The sequence below is a fragment of the Anomalospiza imberbis genome, chromosome Z (assembly GCF_031753505.1).
Source record: "Anomalospiza imberbis isolate Cuckoo-Finch-1a 21T00152 chromosome Z, ASM3175350v1, whole genome shotgun sequence".
In the NCBI taxonomy this organism is placed as follows: Eukaryota; Metazoa; Chordata; class Aves; order Passeriformes; family Viduidae; genus Anomalospiza; species Anomalospiza imberbis.
Genome location: NC_089721.1, coordinates 9187700 through 9200649, shown reverse-complemented (window position 1 = coordinate 9200649; position 12950 = coordinate 9187700). Strand labels below are relative to the sequence as shown.

The window sequence follows — 12950 nt, the reverse complement described above, 5'->3', positions numbered from 1 at the left end:
GGCCAGGTGGATACTTCCTTGGAAATTGGCTGGCTGGACTCAGTGCTTCTGGTATAGAAATTTTGTAATTTTTTGTTCCCATTCAGTCCATGCCACTTTCTGGGATTTACAAGAAATGGATTAATTTAATTTCTCTTCTCCACTGTGTTTTTCAGCTACTGCTTAAGACTATCTTTCTTCGTTACCATTTTTGCACTGTTACTGAAGCTACCTAGCCTAGTCCCAACTCTTTCAAAGTTCATAAACATCAGACATAACCTGTTCTCAGGTCAGTGTTCCAGTCTGGGCAATGGCTTTAGGTGCTGAACAAAGGGTTTGGTCCAGACGATCTCCAGAGGACACTGCTAACCTCATTCTGTGATTTTATGATTCACATGAAACCATTGCATCAAGGGTACACAAGACTCTTACTAGATCCTTTAGTAAATTAAACTTCCCTGATTTTCTCATCCTGTCACTGAATTAGTTATAAGCTACCTGACTTTAAATAACCACCTGAGTGCTGTAGGTGAGCTCCCCATTTGTTGCCTGTGCCATTTTTTCTGCACTGGTAGATGCCCACTGATGATAATTCTACTGAAAGTCATTGAGGTTTAGTTAATAACCTGATTGTCATGTCTTCTCAGTGGCAGAAATTAGGAATGCCTGCCTTGTATGCTTCATACAGTATTTCCACTTGGTGAAACCTAACACCCTGTGACTCACTATTTGTAAGGACGTTTGTGCAGGAAGTGAGGTTTGAATTTTTAGCCCTAGTAGATTGCAAAGGTACAAAATCAACTAATTGTCTCTGTTCTTCCAGCTACGATCTCCAGGACAGGGACCCTGATGCCTCATGTGAAAGCCAAGGTATTGCACTTCAGGTCCACATCACAATTGATAAATATTACCTGCTAATTATTATTTCAGAAACTATCTGAAAAGGGGCAGGCAGAAGTTAGTTTAAAATAAGAGCAGACAGCAATCAGCTTGCAACAGTTTCTCCTTTGTTTTTTACCATGTTTTGTGCTCGCTTCTCCCATTTATATGCTTAGCTGGTCTTCCCTCCATTACATCCATTCTCCCTCGTTTTTTGCCATCTGCCTTCCAGCAGTGCTCCTTGGCTGTCAATCAAGCACTTCTTTCTGGGGCTGATCCCTTGTTTTGGTCTGGTTTCAGGTCATACCAGGAGCAGATGACAAGTTCAACAGCACACGGAAACAGTCTGCTGGAGCTCAGTTCCGGGTACGGTACTGCTGCCTGAGGTGCCCTGTGAGATGAAAGCAGTGATAAAATTACCACTGCACTGCTTGCAGAGTGCTAAGCATGGTTAAAGCAGACATTATGTAGAGAGGGGTTTTCCTGATTGCCAAGCAGGGCTGATCATGGTGGGATGGGCCCAGTTGTTGCCAGAACCCAGGAAGTTGCTGCGGGATGAGAAAACAGTTCTTGCTGCAGGATATTGCACATGTGGCAGTGCTTTGGCTTGATGGACTGTTGATCTTCCTCTGCCCTTGCCAGCATTCCCTGATGGTGCTCATGGAGAGGATGTATTCTGCCAACCCACACTTTGTGCGCTGCATAAAGCCCAACAGCCAGAAGGAGCCAGGTGTGCTGGACAACCAGGTGGTGCTGCTGCAGGTGAGCCAAAGCAGTGTCCTTTACAGGGCCTTCTACCACATCTCAGTGGAAGGGCAGATTCCACCAAAAGGCTCTGAAAGGTGACTCAGTTCCCTTGCAAGAGAAAGAGTGACCACATTCTTTATATATGTGTAAAGATTCTGAGAACTTGGTTGTCTTTTTGACACAGACTGCTAGGTCCAGATTTTGCAATCTTAGATCTCTCTCATTTCTTTTTCATGGATGCAATGAGATCTGCTTGTTAGGAGCTAGGATTCATCTTTTTATCTCCCCCTGGATGGGACTGGTTTAGACAGTACTCTGGAAAAATTGCTTCCCAGAGGAGACTGTTCTTACCCATCAGCCAGCGCAACTCTGAATAGAAACCAAGATGGGATTGCTTTAATAGGATCTGAAATGCACTGATATGATTGTAGTTGGATATGCTGTCAGGTCTGAGGTATAGATGCCTTAAAGAATACTGAAAATGATGGGAAGAGTTCAAAAAGCTCAGCATCCTCTTGAATATATATGAGAAAGGATAGGATTAAGAGGAAGTTCATTCATGCCTCAGAGTACTTCTGTGTCCAGATTTGGAAATATGAAGCTATCCTCTAAGGGACAGAAACAAAGCAGTACCCATGGCTGGAAGGTGAAGTTATTTCAGTCGTTGGTTTTTATGGTTTCCAACTTCTAACTCAGAGTGGTTAATCATCAGAGTTACAGGATGAGGTAAATTCAGTTCTTTACCAAGGAAACGTTTTCAGAAAAAACCTTTTTAATTTTGAACTGGAGAAGGTTAGGGCTGAATGAAGTGATTTCTGCCTACAAAGGAGCAAAACCAATGTCATAATGACCTTTTCTCTTTGTTTCTCTGATCCTATTTGTGGTGCTGCTTCAGCTCCGGTACAATGGGCTGTTGGAGACAATCCGTATCCGAAGAGATGGTTTCTCCTGGAGACCCTCCTTTGAGGAATTTGCTGAAAGGTCTTTTAAAACCTCTGAATGTTTCTTGTTAGATATTATTTGGGAAATTACCCTGATAACCAGATATGGGCAATGAGTGAAAGAGTCTCTTCAAAATTCATGTGGTCTGAGGTCATGGGTTGATTTGCTGTGGGAGGCTGAGTGGGAAAGAGAGTGATTAGTTGTTTGCTGTCAGGGTGATAGGGATCAGCTCAGCCCATCAAGGATGTGGCTTTTATTGTTTGTACTGGTTTGTTTTCCACAGATATGGAATTCTTCTAGTTAAACCTGGTGCTCCCCTCACAAAAGAAAGGTAGGAATACTAACTTTGTTTTGTGCAGTCTGGTTTGTTTTTCATAGGCTTTTACTCTGAGTAGCATAGGAAACCGAGTAAAAGGGACAGAAAAAAGAGGATGAGATTTTGTGGTGATGGGGAACACAGATCCCAGGCAAGGACATTTAATGTTTAAGGAACATTTGGTACCATGATGAATTAAATCTTTCTTGAGCTGTTATGTAGCAATTAAATTTACTTGCTGTAAAGTGGTGTTGTGCTGTGAAATGAAAACTGGCCCATGTATTTAATTTGGGAGTCACAATAGTGGTCAAGGGTGTCCACTGAACTCAGCATGGCAGGCACTCAAGTACTGCTATCAGGGCCCTCTCCAAGCTTTTTCCTGATGGCCGCATGGGAGAAGAAGATACAGACAATGCTGAACAAGCAGCCAGCACTGAATGTCTCCCAGGCTAGGGAAGATGTTTCTAAACCAAGAATTTTGACTCTGTACAGGCAAAATATACTATCAGCACTTTTAGAACCTGACTGTTACACACATAAACATCCTTTCAGCTCTGCAGAGGAACAGGATTTTACCCTGCCAGCCTTTTCCTTCCTACATCTAGGGCAGCAGTTCCCCACCTCCTCTTCTCCACTTTCCCAGCCTCTCCTTCCTGCCAGTGTCAACTGTGATTGATAGTGAGAATGAATCATGTAAAGAAGCCAACTGAGGGGTTTTTTTTTAGTCATTTAAGAAAAGGGTTTGAATGATCTCCTGGAACAATTCTCTCCTGGCAGTAGCTCCTCCTGCCTTCACAGTGCTTCCTTGAACTTCCTGATGCTTCTGAATAGTAAGAGTTTCAAACCCGACTGAGGTCACAAGAGAATCTCATAGATGAAGGAGAGATTATTGTAAACAGGCAGTGTGGTGTGCTTGGAGACACAAAAATCATGGGATGCATTTCAAAAAGAAGATCCTGTGGATATGGATTGTGGCACTGTGGAAGTTGGCTGAGATAGAAGGAAAAACACTTCTGCTTTCCTGTGTGAGATATTAGCAAAAAGTGCCACTATGATTTCGCAGCCTGGATTAGCAGGAGAGAGAGGAAGCTGTCTGTGTGTTGCAGCTAGAGCTGCTTTCAGTTCCAAGTGTCAGGGTATCTTTCTGAGTGACCCAAATTTTATCACTGGAGTCTGCAAAATGAAACTGGAATTGGAAAACAGACTTTCTCCCAGAAGTCTTGCTGTGCTGACCTTGCAACTTGTGTCCTCCAAAGGGCTTGGAAACAGAGTGAGGAAAAACACTTCCAAGAATAAAATAGGCTCCACAGAATTGCCTCCCCGGGAGCTGAAGTAAATCTGCCTCTGGGAACCCCTTTGCAGATGTTCTTCCAAAATGTGATCCTAGCTGTACCTCAAGGTGCATTAGAGACTGACAGCCAGTTTACTGACTGTTGGGAATTGCTGAGGCACTTTATGCCCCTTCATGCAACTAAAAAAAATTGTTGTTTGCTTCGGCTGTAAAATTGTTTTTTTCGTCTCTTTCAGCTGCTTGGAAATACTGCAAAGTACAGAGCTGAAAGGCTGGATTTGTGGGTAGGTGTGGATCACTGCTGTTGGGAATGGGAAGCCTAAGATTTTACACATGTAAGCTGTCACCTGGTTCTCTTCAGGGAGAATTCTGTGGTTGTAGGAATGGGCTCTTCAAAGGACGATGGATAAAAGTTCAGACAGTATTTCTCACTGCATCTTTCTCCTCCAACTTCACAGAAAGTCTCGACTTTTCTTTAAATATTGGCATCAGGAACAGCTGGCAAAATATGTGGAACGACTGGAAAGAGCAGCAGTTATCATACAGAAAGGTGAGCACTGGGACAGGAGCTGATCTCAGACCAGGGGAAGGAAAACCTTTTCTGTAGTCCCTTCTCCACCTCTGCAGAGGACAGAAGGGTAGGGCAGGTGCCATCTCTGTATCAAGGTCGAAGTCAAAGTGCTTATTGCAAATGCCCATATTCCCAGTGCTCATCCTGAATCAGGGAGAGAGCCCTCAGTGTCAGCCTTGGAAAGGGAAAATGTGTGCAGGAGAGCTGGGCTGAGCAGGGCATGCACACGATTTGGCCGTGTCCTGAGGTCTGGCTCACTGTCCTCTGGAGTAAGGATTTTTTGTGAGTTGTGTTGAACTGGGGAGAGAGAAATGAGTGAAGCAGATCTCATTGCTGCTTCCAGAGACAGGCAAAAGGGGGTAAAATTTTCATCTGGTTTGGTTTTTTTTCTTACCTTTCCACGTAGCATCTGCTCTAGCAGCCTGTCTGTTCAGAGTGGCTGTGGGCAGATTGGTACTTCCCTTTGCACAGGCTACATGAGGACTGTGCAGCCAGGAGGAGGATGCTGTCACCCTGCTTAGCTCCCCTCTGTTGCATTTTTCTTCTGTAAGGATTGTTGCACTGCTGGAGCATCTGAGCAGCTTCCAACTGTGCACCATACAGTGTGACAGGCATCGGACAGTCACAAGTTGTGCACTGTTATCATCTATGGGGAACATGTGTGGGTAGTGGGAAATGAGAGGGTGCAGCTTTCATTTCATGTGTTTTAATAACTGGCAGAGTAGGTGGGATGACACAATGTCTGTAATGCTCCTGGGTGAGCCCTGTGATGGGAAAGGTTTTCCTGTGGGCTGGCATCAAGGAAATCCTGTCTCCTTCATAGTGTCTAGAGAGACATAGAGATAGATGGTTAACAGGTCCTTCTGTGAAGATTTCTTTTTAGGTATTCAGTGCCCTGGCATTATGGATGAGCTTAGATCTGTAATTTGATTTCTATAAATCTGTGATCTGGCAGCTTAGAAAATAGAAGACAGTTCTCACAGGGTTTTGGCTGTCTGCTCACAGTAGAGTTTCCATTGCTCTTTTTTAACATGATTCTGGTGTTGAGGGCTTTGTACTGGATGAAGGACTATCACCCAGTGTTCTTCTCCAAGAGAGGAGCACTCTCTTCTCTGAGAGAATTACAAAGGCATGAACAGCATTTTTTTTCTAACCATGGCTTTTTTCTGAACAGTTTTTAGGGGATTCAGATGCAAGAAGGGTTTCCTAAAACTGTTGACTGAGCTGAGAGCTCAAGCACAGCGGCTACAGGACGAGGCAGAGAGAGAAAGAATCCAGCAGCTGGCACTGGCAGCAGAGGCCCAGGGTGAGTTGTTCCCACTCGCACTGACCCAGTGCGTGTCCACTGGTGTGGCGATCACCTTGAAGTGCTGTAAGCTCCAGATCATGATGGCCTGCCCTGGGATGGGAATTCCATCAGTGTGGTGGGCAGGGAGCTGATGATGTTTCTGCTCTTTGGAAGTGTGGCATTGTCTGTGGGGAGTAGAAGCAGCATAATAAAAGTCATTTGCCTGTCTGTGCTGGAAGGAGGGCCAGGCTGTGGTTTTACCATATAATCCATGCAGCAGAGCCTATCCCAGTCCTAGGCCTGTGCAGAATAGATTTCGTGGATCTTGGATGCTAGAGTTCACCTACTTATTTCTTCTTGTTGCAGAAAGAAACTCGCTTCCAGTCCCCATGCCACGAAAGAGGCGCCCTCAGTCTAATCCTCATCCTTCTGATCAGTCACAACAGCCACCAGTGCCACGGCCACGCAGCAAACTAACAAAGGTAGCAATACCGGCACTGCTGGGGGCCCTTAGCCAGGTGTGCTGGTTCCCTGCTCCAGCCACCTTCTGCACGCACATGTTCTCCTGCATGCAGTCCCAAGAGAATGTTATCATTCTTGTCATGAGAAGTGTGAGTCCTTTCCTACTGTGGTTAGATAAAAAGCATGGTCAGGACCTTTGAGGAACTGAAAGCAGCTTCTAGTAGCTGGTGACTGATCTTCTCTTAAGGGACTCAGGAATGGGGTCACCTGCTGAGGTGGTCTTTTGAAATGTCCCCTGTCTTTGACTCTGCTCTCATGCTGACTTTCCCTCTCTCATTGCTTTCAGTCCACTCCTTTTGATAACTTCTTGAACCCTTCTGTGCCTCCTCCTGTTCTGGGAACTGAGGAACAGACTGGGGAAGAAGCAAAAGTGAGGAAACTCAAGAGAGGAGCAACTCTGCGCTGGTTCACAGAGACACAGGCCCAGAAGGTCATGCAGGGTGATGGGGCCTTTCCAAGCTGGCTGCATGAGATGATCAGTCGGAGGTGAGTACTCTGAACACAGTGACCACAGGAAGACAGCAGTGTGTCCTTGGGACTGTGTAGGTTGGATTGGCCAGGAAGGAAGTGGAATGGGAATGGGAGTGACCAGCATAACTTTTCCCTTTTAATCTGTGAGCGTCAAACCCTTAGGGGAAAGCCTGGGAGTCCCTGTCAGAGCTTGTAAATGCTGAAACTTTATGTAGGTCCATGGAAAGACAATGGAAACTCACAGTACACAAGTCCACTGCGTCCCTAAATACAGATCCTGTGTAGGGATGGGAGGCTTGTAAAGTAATCAGATAGGAAATTTACACATGCACTTTCCCTGTTCTAGACCATTTGCAGAGACATGAAGATGAACTTTTTGGTTGATACATTACGACTGTTTTTCATATTTCAGTATAGGTCAGGAGAGGACCACAATTTACAGCAGGAGAATATAGGATTCAGTTTACTTTTATTTTAAAAAGTATTAAGAGGGGCTTTAGTGAGTACTCAATGGCAAAACTCCACCAAAGCCCTTTGCTACAGGAAAAGGAAGGGTTTTTGTTAGTACCTCTGTCCGTCTAAGGAGGGTGCAGCGTAGGTGGCATTTGCTTCTGCTTAGTCTGGGAGGGATATCCACTAAGCCCTTCTTTCCTATGGAGTTGTTTGCAAGATTTTGTTTAAATGCTTGAAGTTTTTCTACCAGGTCTGCCTCACACTTCACTCTCTTGGCTGAGTCAAGCACTACTTTCTGAGTCAAGCAGTGGCATAATCAGAGAAGTGCCTATGATCAGACATTAGCAGGATGGCCGTATGGTCTCACCTATGTGCAAATTGGTGCTCCACACTTGTTAACTGCCAATATCCTGTAATCGGTGGGATTTCTTTGTCAATGTTGCTGCCATCTGAACACCCTCATCCTCTTGCTTCAGTTTCTAACTTTTTTTTTTCTGTTGAAACTGCAATTCTCCTTCAGTCTTATTAGATGTATGTTCTTGGATTTTTTTCAGGCTGTCAGTGTGAACATTTACTCAGAGACATTACACAGCACATTAGCTTGGTAAAGGACACTACAGTAGCTCACAGCTCCCTTGTAGCTGCATTTCTTTTTAATTTTTTTTTTAAAGATAGTTATTGAGGCCCTAACCTGTAATAATGCTTTTGTCCACAGATGAAAGAATGTAGGAGAGGAATTAGTGTCTGGAAGACAAAACAGTCTAAATTCAAGTACAGATTAGCCATGAGCACTGCACAATGAAGGAAGTTGCAGATCCTTCCCAAAGACATTGGTGCTTAAACAGAGACTTAAGTTTTCACACAGCAGTGTAAGCTCATCTTAGTGAAATGGAGCAGTCAGAGCAACCCCAAATTGCACGGGTTATTTGCAGTCACCTTTAGCCTGGAGCAAGGCACATGACAAGCACAAAGCAGAGCTTTGTCTGTTGGGCAGAGAAGGGGAAGACCTCCTTCCAGCAGGAAGTTTAGAAAGCCAGAGTGGTGTAATCCAAGCTGATGTTTTTCTAAGGTGCTGGGCTTACCCAGTACCCCACAGCATCCTGACTTCTTCATTCCTGGACCACAGGAAGTGCACACATGCAGAGATTCCTCATCTCAGTGATGCTTTGTGATATGCTTGATGCTGGAAGACAGATGTTGCTATTGCACAATCAGACTGCTGGAGCAGGTTTGGAGCAGCCATGCTTGGAGAGGCTTTGGCTGAGAGTGTGGTGCTTCCTCAGCCTGTTAATGCCTCCTGCACCACCAAGCCTGAGTCAGGAGACCTGTAGCCAGGAAAACATGGGGCAGATGCTGCGCTCCCTGGGACACTACTGCGCTAGCACATGAGATAGGATGCAAATCCCAGCAGTGTGGCAAGGCAGCTGCTGGCTCTCTGCTGAAAAACTCTTTCCTGATTCCAGGGAAGCTGAAAATTTGCTGATTGACAAGCCTTTGGGTTGCTTCCTTGTTCGGATCAGCCAGAGCCGACCAGGCTACACCTTGACATACCGGTAAGTAATGGGCAGAGGAGGCTCAGGGGAGACATTACTGCTCTCCACAGCTCCTGGCAGGACCCTGTAGCTAGGTGGGGGTCAGCCTTTTCTTCCAGGCAGCTGGCGACAGGACAAGAAGATACAGCCTCCAGCTGTGACAGGGTAGGTTCAGGCTGAATGTCAGAAGGAATGTCTTCACAGAAAGGGATGTCAAGCACAGGAACAGGCTGCCCAGGGCATTGGTAGAGTCACCATCCCTGGAGGTATTTAAAAAATGTGTAGATGTGGCACTTGGGGACATGGTTTAATGGTGGACTTGGTAGTGCTGTGTTAAGGGTTGAACCTGAGAATTTTAAAGGCTTTTCTGTCCTAAGCAGTTCTGTGAAATTGAGCACTGCGTGATTTTCTGTGATCCTGGAATTCTAGAGTCATAAAATTCTTGAATTCTGTGATTCTATAAAACTGCTTGACTGGAGGAGATCACCTGCTCTGGAGGAGCTTACTCCTGCGGAGGAGTCCAGTGAGGATCATGTTCAGCCTCTCCTGTAATTGATGCCTCAGAGAGTTTCCAGTAGCAGATGGGATACTGCAGAATCTGTCTCTTGCTGAAAAAAATAGACCTGTTTGTGGGTGGGGTGCTGTGGCTCCAAGGATAGAGGTCCTGCTTAGGTGTACTCTGTGGCTGAGAGGGAAAGCCAGGCTGGAAGGAGATTGCAGCACCTATGAGCACCAGTTAGTGCACATGTCCTGCCTCTGTGTGGTACTTATCACTGAGGATCCTGATCACAACTGGCTTCTGGAGACCACGGGTGCAGGAAGCAGGAACCAGGTTCTGACACACTGAGGCCCCATGTCCTGACTCTTTCTGTCCATCCCTCTCCCCAGGGGCGAGGGGCGCTGCAGACACTACATGATCCAGGTGCAGCCCAACGCACGCTACGTCATCCTGGGGGAGGACCGGGCTCATGCCTCGCTCACCGAGCTAGTGCGGTATCACCAGAGCGTGGGCATCCAGCCCTTCATGGAAATACTGACTGTCCCCTGTGAGCAGGTGAATATCGAGGGTCTTCAGTGGGAAAAAAGGATGGGGCATGGACTCTGACTTGAGTGGGTGGTTAGAGACACTGCAGCAGCATCTCTTATGTGTTCCTGTTGAGTGGTGTTCCATTTTGGCCAAGCAGCCTGGCTGCTTCTGCATGCACTGGGAAACACTGCTAGCTGGGGAGTCCTGAGATGGGGGAGAGGCACTGGCAGATGATGACAGCCCACTGCCCCCTGAATGTCAGCAGTGGACACAGCTGGGTATTTGTCTTCGTTGTGCTGTTCAGTGTGTGTGAAGGGTCTGCAATGCACTGCTGAATCCACTTCTCCTTTCTCCAGAAAAGTAGTGAGAGCTTGAATTACAAAAATCTGGAGAGTCTCACACTGAATTCACCAGCAGACAAGGGAGAGACCCCTGCAGAAAAGCAGTCCTGCCCCTCCATGCCTTCCAGCAGCACACCTGCTCTGCAGTGGTTCAGGAGGACCAAGAATTTCCAAAACCAGCAGACCCAAGACAAGAGTAGAACAAAGCCTGGCTCTGGAGAGAGCAGCCAACGAGCCTTCCCTCGCCTCCGCTCTTCCATACGCCTGGCAATGCAGGAAATCCAGCAGGTGAGCTGGGGCATATCCTCTGCTAAGCCACAGCCCCTCTGGGACTCATGGAATTTCCCTGCCCAGAGGCAGGAGACACCAGTGTTCCACAGCTAGCACTTGGTTTCTTCTCTCCTGGGTCATAGGTTTTATTTGGTGGTCTTGGGATCAAGACTGTATTCCTTGGAATATTCCTTGCCAGCCTGTGCTCCCCTGTCAATGCTGTTTCTCTGCTTCTCACCACAGTTCAGTTCCACTCCCATGAACATGTCTAAAGAGAGGAGCTCACTGCACTGAGGATGTACAGCCTGGGTGACACGGTAAGAGGAGGTGGTGTACAGGAGGGAAAACAGCAATTGCTGTTTCCTGGGATGTGGAGGAGAAAAGGAACTCTTCCCTTCATGTTCCACCTGTAGGATCTCTTGCCACAAGCTATGTAGAAACAGAGCAGGAAAAACAGAGAGCAGCAGCCAGCTTCCATCCCATGACTACACAGAGACCAGGGAAAATCTGCCTAAGTTTGGGTTCCCAGCAGCTGTGATGCACAGAGTGCTTGCAGTACAATGGCCAGGCTGCTGGAGGGAGCTCACAGTTTGTTGGAGGGCTAGGGCTGGGGCTGGAAGGAGCAGGGCTACCAGAATGCATGCCACAGTAGTCAGCTACAGTGTCTTCCTGGGTTGGAGAGGCAGTGGTGGTGGGGAGCCTTGCGGGGTGGCAGAAGCGGCGAGCTGAAGATGAGGCTTAAAACTGTGGAAAAGGCAGCAAGTTTGTTGCTGTAAAGAGGATTTTCAACAAAATCTCAGCAATGGAAACACAGCTAGAGACTGAGATTGTGATATAGTGGGTGGGTGACACAGGTCTGGCATGGGCCAGAAGAGGCCTTTTCACTGACTGTGCCTTATCTGAAGTATCTGGTGGATGTGCAGCTCTCCTGACCTACTCAGCTGCTGAAGGCAGGTGGGAGCTGTAGTGGTGCTGTAGTACACTCTGGAAGCTCTGGAAGAATCTTAGTATGTGTCAGCTGAGCGTGGAGAGGGATCAGAAGACCATAGCTGCTGACCCACTGCAGTGCTTCCAAGCACACACCAAGATTGCCAAATTTCCTGCGTGGTTGTGCTGCCATGCTGGAAGTCATACTGGAGCAAAGCTTTTTAGATGGGGCCTGTCTTGTCTTTCTCTTCATAGTTGAGAAAGACAGGAACTCTTCAATAGCTGAAAAAATCCTCTCCCTGAAGTGTTTGGCTTAATTGCTTCATTTCTCTGTGTCCCACTCATTGATGTACCCTGGGGATGCTCTCTGTGTCAGAGGGCAGACAGAAGAAAGACAGAACATGGTGAGCTGCGTAGATAACTGCCGGCTTGTTGTACTGGGATACCTAAATGTAATACTTTTGTATCCTCCGGGGCGTTGTGTTTCTTGACTGTCTTCCAGGTCCAAGTGGCTCAGATCTGTCCTCTTCCAGTGCTGTTAGGCCTTTTTTTTTTTTTTTTTTTTTTTTTGCTGCACTCAGCTGGCCCTGTGCTTTCAGACAGGGCTGATGCAGAAGTTCACTTTCCTCAGCACTGAGCAGTACTGTGCCTGCAGTATCCGGACCAGTCTGATCCTGGCAGAGGGAAGAGGATGGGAACAGTTACACTCTGCACAGACCCACAGTGCCTGACAGGCTGTGTGTCAGTACTTCCGTGTTCCTGGAGACTCCTCGCCTAGCACTGTGAATAGTCACAAACTGGGTATCTCCCAACAACCTGTTCTGTCACAAGTATCTGATTACCTACCTCTTTCAATATTCTCTTGGTCTTGTGTATCTGCTGCTCTGGGAGCCAAGGGAAATGGGGCTTGGGCAGTAAAAAACAAAACTGAAGTGTCCTTTTTGTTGAGTGCAGGAGCACTTCAACAGAAGTTGAGGCAAGGTCAAGAAGATCTTTCTTGTAAAGGGGATTCACTGCTCTTGCATCAGTGTGCTGGCACACTCCTCCACAGTCCTTAACCAGAGCTAAAGTCAGGGAATCATTGGTGAAACCTTATCACTCATCCTGGCTGAAATCTCTACAAGTCCAGGCTGGACAACATGCTGCTTTACACTGAGGGTGGGTAGAGGGCTTGGAATGTAAAGGACCATACTACTTGCTCTGTTTCTCCTACCTTTTAAAATAAATCTTATTTTATTTTTTTTGCCTGCATGGAGAAGCTCAGTGTTTTCTTTATTGTTGTTACCTGCAGTCAGTTCAGCCACGAGTGGCAAATGAAAGAAAGCAGCTAACACCTCTGCGGGCAGACATGGGATCATGTGAAAGTGTCTCAGTGGAGAGGCTGAAGGCACGTG

The 12950-nt window shown here is 46.7% G+C and overlaps 1 protein-coding gene across 3 annotated transcripts; it reads left to right on the top strand.

Moving 5' to 3' along the window:
* The first annotated feature begins 444 nt into the window (after positions 1-444).
* On the top strand, positions 445-12104 carry LOC137465235 (unconventional myosin-X-like). 3 transcript variants are annotated; one of them, XM_068177155.1, is made up of 15 exons: positions 445-849; positions 1159-1224; positions 1501-1620; positions 2501-2586; positions 2831-2878; positions 4391-4438; positions 4613-4704; positions 5900-6031; positions 6380-6495; positions 6822-7021; positions 8923-9012; positions 9880-10045; positions 10375-10647; positions 10873-10946; positions 11630-11654. In XM_068177155.1, the coding sequence occupies exons 1-14, from the start codon at positions 829-831 to the stop codon at positions 10921-10923; spliced, it is 1509 nt and encodes a 502-aa protein (XP_068033256.1). In that variant the 5' UTR covers positions 445-828; the 3' UTR covers positions 10924-10946; positions 11630-11654. The 3 variants fall into 3 exon arrangements, with proteins under 3 accessions (XP_068033256.1, XP_068033255.1, XP_068033257.1); XM_068177154.1 differs by lacking the exon at positions 11630-11654 and adding an exon at positions 12059-12104 and having other exon boundaries at positions 447-849; XM_068177156.1 differs by lacking the exons at positions 445-849; positions 1159-1224; positions 11630-11654 and adding exons at positions 2053-2251; positions 12059-12104 and having other exon boundaries at positions 1497-1620.
* The last annotated feature ends 846 nt before the right edge of the window (positions 12105-12950 follow it).

Coding starts and splice junctions, on each gene's coding strand:
- LOC137465235 (XM_068177154.1), top strand. CDS start 829: ATGCCTCATGTGAAAGCCAAG. Junction 1,225..1,500: donor CTGCTGGAGCTCAGTTCCGG/GTACGGTACTGC, acceptor TGCCCTTGCCAG/CATTCCCTGATGGTGCTCAT. Junction 9,013..9,879: donor GGCTACACCTTGACATACCG/GTAAGTAATGGG, acceptor CCCTCTCCCCAG/GGGCGAGGGGCGCTGCAGAC.